The 6,211-nt window shown below is 43.6% G+C and overlaps 1 protein-coding gene across 3 annotated transcripts; it reads right to left on the minus strand.

Annotated features, from left to right (window-relative positions):
- Window positions 1–655: 655 nt before the first annotated feature.
- LOC311150374 (putative phosphatase phospho1) lies at window positions 656–4,252 on the minus strand. 3 transcript variants are annotated; one of them, XM_084187812.1, is made up of 2 exons: window positions 3,930–4,070; window positions 656–2,505 (listed from the first exon to the last, which is right to left on the minus strand). In XM_084187812.1, the coding sequence occupies exon 2, from the start codon at window positions 2,459–2,461 to the stop codon at window positions 1,691–1,693; it is 771 nt and encodes a 256-aa protein (XP_084043938.1). In that variant the 5' UTR covers window positions 2,462–2,505; window positions 3,930–4,070; the 3' UTR covers window positions 656–1,690. The 3 variants fall into 3 exon arrangements, 2 of the variants coding, with proteins under 2 accessions (XP_084043938.1, XP_084043937.1); XM_084187811.1 differs by having other exon boundaries at window positions 656–2,646; XR_014615105.1 differs by lacking the exon at window positions 656–2,505 and adding an exon at window positions 3,464–3,536 and having other exon boundaries at window positions 3,930–4,252.
- Window positions 4,253–6,211: the final 1,959 nt, after the last annotated feature.

Here is a 6,211-nt window from a genome sequence, read left to right on the forward strand (position 1 = left end):
GTGAAATTTATTGTCAATCAGTGTTGCTTCCTAAGTGGACAGTTTGAATGACTTGGAGGTACATTGTGTTGTTTAAGTGTTCCCTTTATTTTTTTGAGCAGTGTATAAACGCGTGACTCCAAGTTTACTTAGATATAATGGTTATTATATCAATATTTGCACATAAAGGCATTTCCACCGCCATTTCTCGCATAATTAATTTTACCGACACAGAAAGATCCCACCATGTCGAACGAACAAATTGTCTGTCTGCATTTTAAAAATTGTACCGGCATTTCATGTTTCCATCAGCCCGGTGGTGACTTTTTTCATACATCAGGTAATTAATCCACATGAAATGGTTGGATGGAAACGTGGTTAGTTAGGCTACTCCTCTGTAATTCAGTAGGCCTTGTAATATGTCGAAACAAAGTATGCATCTTATCAGTGATTGCACAGAATAAATTCATAATCTCTTTGGTGTTATGGTGAAGAGAGGAAGGGGTGTGGCATTGTGGTGGGAAATTATCTAAATGGTGTTCAAGTCTATTGTGCTGCTGCCTTACTAAAGAAACACTGTTTCCAGTGGAACGTATGTGTAGAGAGAAACATAGTGGGGTGCAATTATAGGGTGTTAGGATAGGACATAATTAAAGTACAGACTCAAGTTTAGTTCATGGCTTTATTTTCCTGCTGGTAGTGGAACATGTTGGTACAAGTACATGGTACATATTAAAAACAGACATACATAAATAATAATACATACATATGTTTTAAAATGACACAATATTTAGTTATATAGCTATGTCATATGGTACAGGACATTTTTAGTTCCATTTCAATTTATTTCCCAAAACGTTAAAACTGGTCCCCAGTTGCAATCTGTAGATCTGCCAGTAGATGGCGATGTTGTCACATTCATTTTTTCCCAGATCAGCCATCAATTCTCTATTTCACAAAGAACACGTAAACAACACCATTTATTATTGAAAATAAGATTTAAGAATTACACTGGAATAGCCACCCATTCATTTAGCATCGACAATGCCATTGGGTGGACTGGAGAGGGCTATAGTCAGAGTACGGGCCACTAATTAATAGGATCTGCTGCGCTACTGACCAAGTTTGATTGTTAATAAACCAACTAAGCTCAGTGTCAACAAAGGAATACAGGTAATTTATCAGTCCTACATGCATCACTGCAGAACGCCCAATTCAGGCAATGATTTATGTTTGTTCCTCTTCCTTCTCAAATCAAGAGTAAGAGGATCAATCCCTTTAAAAGCTTGACTGACAAAATACTGGCCTGATTGGTAGGGTATCAACCAAGGCATAGGTCTCTGTAATGACTAACAGAGTTGATTCTGTTATTGGGTTGGTGTCTCTGATTGACCTTTAGCCCAGTGTGAGAGGAGGTGGGCTGATAGACTACAGTATTTCTAGCTCTATGGCTGAGTCAGAGTAAGACAGATGGACTGACTGGAAGGGTGACACTGTCTGTCGCAGGCAATATATCAAAGGACTGTTCAATTGGCATGCTCTATTCTTGAGCGGAGAGTGTTTTTTCATTGATGTGTGTCAGTATGTGGTTTTGTGGGTATTTGATTTGCCATTTGTGTACGAGTGTGTGTGTGTGTGTGTGTGTCTCTGAATATTTGTGTGTGTGTGAGCAGGCGGTTTACCCCCGCGCCCCCCCCGCCCCCTAGCTTCATCATTTCTCCTCTGCGTGCTTCCTGAGTCGCTCCACCACATCATCCCCACTGGCCCAGGGCACAGTGACAGCCTTGAACTCCCCCGGCCTGGCCTCGTGGATCTCAGTGATCAGCCGGTGCATGGGGTAGTCCCGCCGGGCGAACGCAGTGTCTCTGGGGCCCAGGATCAGAGATGGGCAGAAGTCGTTGGCCCCATCGCCCACGTAGAATACCCTCTGGAACGGCCGCCCGCGCTCCTGCGTCCGTCGCATCACATAGTCCCTCAAGATCACCTGCTTGCACATGTTCTCTGGGCAGCGCAGGCAGCTGTGGGAGTGGAAGGGGCGCAGCACCAGCCGGCCATCCTTGTCGAAGGTGGCAGGGTTGGTGAAGATCTTGACGAAGAGCTGGCGGGCCCCAACGCGGCGGAGCCAGGACTCGATGAAGAAGGTGTTGGCATCAGACACCAGCACCACCTCAAAGTCCTGCGGGGGGCAGTGGCGGAGGAACTGGAACAGGGCCAGCATGCCGGGAGAGGCGGGGATCTTCTCGATGACGGAGCGGATGGCGCTCTCGTTCACGCCCTTCTCTGCCATGTAGGCCAGCACGCGCTGCATGTACTCGTTGTAGTGGCCTGGCCGGTAGGTGTCCTTCAGCCAGGTGGGGAGGTTCTGGCCTGGGGCCGCCTGCACCACCACGTCATCACTGCTTTCATCCACAATGGTCTCGTCAAAGTCGAAGAAGATGAGGAAACGCCTGTCAGAGGGGGGCGTTGCTGAGTTGGCGGCCATGTTGTTTGAGGAGCGTCTGGAACGTGGGGGGGGAACGTCCTCGCCTGGGGGAGAGCCAAAGCAGTTCATGATTGGCTTTGCCACAACCCCTTACTGAGAGGAGTGGTACCAAAATCCCGCTCTTTTGCACCTTTTGGTCTCTCGTTCACGACGACGCAGGTCGGAAAACACACAAGGTAGGGGTTCTGGGAAGAATTCGTGTATAATAGGACAGGGAGGAGGAGGAGGAGAGGATGAAGCAGAGTAAAAAGAACAGATTGAAGAGGAAAAGACAAAAAATCCAAACATTGAGAAAAAAATGTTTTCAATGCACCTGAATTAGAAAGATTAGAGGTGGTATGACAAAGAATAATTGTGCCAATATCAGCGTGGGTTGCATTTCTGCTTGGTAGCCACCCAACATATGTACTAAAACATCAAGCACATTTCTACCCCTGAAACCACATTAAGTCCAAGTATGTCCCAAGTCCCTAGTGTTCGAGTTGAGTCCTTTATAGTCATGAGTTGAGTCACAAGTCGCTTGCAGTGCTAAGCTGCCATCTAACCATTTATTTTATATACTAAATGCTGTTACATTGTTGCACATTGTAGGGATATCTAGATCATTTAGCTCTAACATTTGCTGTTGTAGCTAGTATGTTAAATTCTTCAACAAAGAGAGATTTTCGAAGTCACTATTGGTCGAGTCCGAGTCCCCACTGGTCGGGTCCGAGTCACGTCCGAGTCCTGGACTAGAGTACTACAACACTGATTTTTATCATTTGAAATGTCATAATCTAAAGTCACATTGTTATGTAAGTGATAACTGTGCAGCTGCAGCACATTGAATCGGGAAATGTAATAAAACCAAGTAACACACGATGAGTCAACAGCATGCAAAATAAACTGATATCTTAAATCAAGACATTTTCAACGCCAAACTACATGTAATGCGAGCAGCAAGGAATCAGTTAAAGTGAAAGAACGGAACATACTGTACTGACCTTCAATGTTCCGTGCTGTAGGTTCCTAGAACACTATCAACCAATAAATGGGATCTGTAAAGTGAGGAGGATAATTCAGGTACAGGAAAACCCTGTAAATAACCCAAGATACGGACACTGTTCAATGTTGTAATTATCTACAATGGCAGAAAGTGCAGCGCGCGATGCAGCACTTATAGTAGGCTAATAATGTAATGTAACCATCATCATACAATATCAGGTTACAGACAATATAGTACAGTTGCGCATTATATTATGCCATTTCACAGGAATATAAATTATCCTATAACAATTTGTTCCAAAAACCGAGTAGACTGATGAACATCTACTAGATAAATTAGCCTTTATGCAAATGTTTCCTAATCCACGAGTGAACGCGCTGTATTTACGCACTGGAAAACGACCTCAGGCACTCGCTTTTTAAGGTTAGTTTACTAAATAATTAATCTTATTTGCACAGCAAATGAACCATAGCAAAAATGTACCAGTAAGAATGTATGTCCACAAACAGTATACCCGATGCCACTGTTGTCCCGCGCGGTATCCCTAAAGTTGGCTATGTTCTTGAATTGGTCACCGGCATGCTGTACTTTGTCCAGTCTTGAACTTAACCATTACTTGGTTACGTATGAGTTTGATTGTCGAGGAACAGGGTGCTTTCAGCTCGTTTTATTGGCTGTCAAAACCACTGAGCTAGCTACCGCTATGACGTCATAGGCTACACAACACCGGCCAATTTCGCGCCCACCTCCAAGATCCTGTGTAAGTGATCCCATAGTGCAGTAGACAGGCTGGAGAGGTTGGTTGATTCTGGTTTGAATATCACTCAGCACAGCCTCCACAGAGAACATGGAGAGATTCCGTTTGTTGTGTTCTCTCAATGTATGCATAACAAAACTGCTTTGTGGTATGTACACAAGATCTGTTATGTGACATCATTTACAGCCTTTTTGCTGTGTGAGCAAACCACACATCCCTAATTGACCCAAGTGTGACACCAAGAACACAGAGCACAATGTTCAAATGTATGACAAAATAAACTATGGTTTACAAGTGGTTTAGAAAAAGGTGAAAGCAAGACATTTGCACCCCTGCATGCTCAGCCACTTCAACCCAGCAGGCTACCCTCCCTCATGTCTTTATCTCCTCTCAGACACAGCCTCCTTTCCTCCTGCCTCTCTGCCACAAGAGCCAATATTGCCTAGTAGTTGGGAGGTGACTATTTCTGAACGCAGATGGGAGTGCAGACATATCTGGTGTTGTGTTATCACCCAGCCCTCTCCCACTCACAGTGCAAGTGAATGAAGCTGACCACCCCCTCACATATTCACAGACAGCATCAGTGCTGTGGTGAGTCAGTCACTCACACCTTCCCCTGCCACTCCCAGCAACCACATAACATAAATGAGGACCATGTTTCTTAGAGCTTGATGAGAGCTTGGTTGTCCTATGGTTATTTTGTATACAACCTTCCCACAACTTTCTGGGAATGGTGCTTTGTATATGTAAAAAATATGGCACACTAGCTCCATCCTGGTGGTGCAGTGGACTAATTCCATGGATAGAGAACAGAAGATTATAGCTTCGGATCTCAAAGATGCCATGTCATAATAAAAAATAAATGTGTTTGCATGATTAAAGCCTAAGGAAACAAATGTCCATGTGTCCTATCTGTGCTTGGAGTACAAAAAAAAGTTAACCCAAAACAAGCTAGTAGTGTTAAAAGTCTTAATGAAACATTCATTTAAACGTTTAAGATGGTGACTAAACCAGCCGTGTTGCTTGCAAAATAAATGTACATATACATGCTATTCAATCATTTCATCCAAACTGCTCATGCGCGCGCTAAAATAGAACTTGCCTCTAATTTAGACACTTGACGCGCCACCTCTCCCATCTACTCATGTTTTTTTAAAGAGCATACTAACCCACGTGGGTGATTGAAAGATGAACGAGGTCCACACTCCAGTCCAGTTGGTGGAGGTAACACACCTTAAAGTTGGTTGCCAACCGCCATATAAAATCCACAGAAGAAAAAGAAGAAGAAAGCTGAATGAGGAGAGAAAACGTACTAAAATCTAACTAGGTTTCCCATTTTATCTTTGGATTAATTGTCAGAGTAGAGAGCACATGATTTTGTATGACTCAAAATGGGTCAAAATTCTACAAAGATCCAGCTAAAAAAAAGGACCATATGCATTTAATCTCCCAGGACAAATAAGCTAGCAGCAGCAAGCTAGCTAAATGTCCATGAATGTTTCATTTGTGTTTTGACCTGTCAAATTAATTGGTATTTTAACCTGGGTGTCATGAACGCATCTGGTGGGGATAGACAAAATCAACATGCGCACGATGGCGCACACACGCACAAAGACTGTTTGGTCAAGGTGCAAGGAAGTTATTCAACAACCTCTAAATAACCAATAATTTCCATTCTCAGAGCGTTAATAAAACCTCCCAGAAAAAACTTTGAAGGAACCAGAGTAAAATGCTCCCAGAACCTCCCTGCAGCCATAAAATGTACATTCCCAGAATAGGCTAAATGTTTACTTCCGTTCTCAGAACATTAAAAAAACATTCAGTTTGACCGTTTAGGAAACGTATGGCTTTGTTCCCAGAACCCATTACGAAACCAAAAACACACATTCCCACAACTTCCAAGGAACCAAATGTGCTAGCTGGGCGCTCTAACTCTTTCTCCCTCATCTGCATAGAACACAAACACTGATTCACATCCTCTATTCTAACCCTATGATGTCAACAAGGC

This window comes from Coregonus lavaretus (assembly GCF_964263955.1).
Source record: "Coregonus lavaretus genome assembly, chromosome: 2".
In the NCBI taxonomy this organism is placed as follows: Eukaryota; Metazoa; Chordata; class Actinopteri; order Salmoniformes; family Salmonidae; genus Coregonus; species Coregonus lavaretus.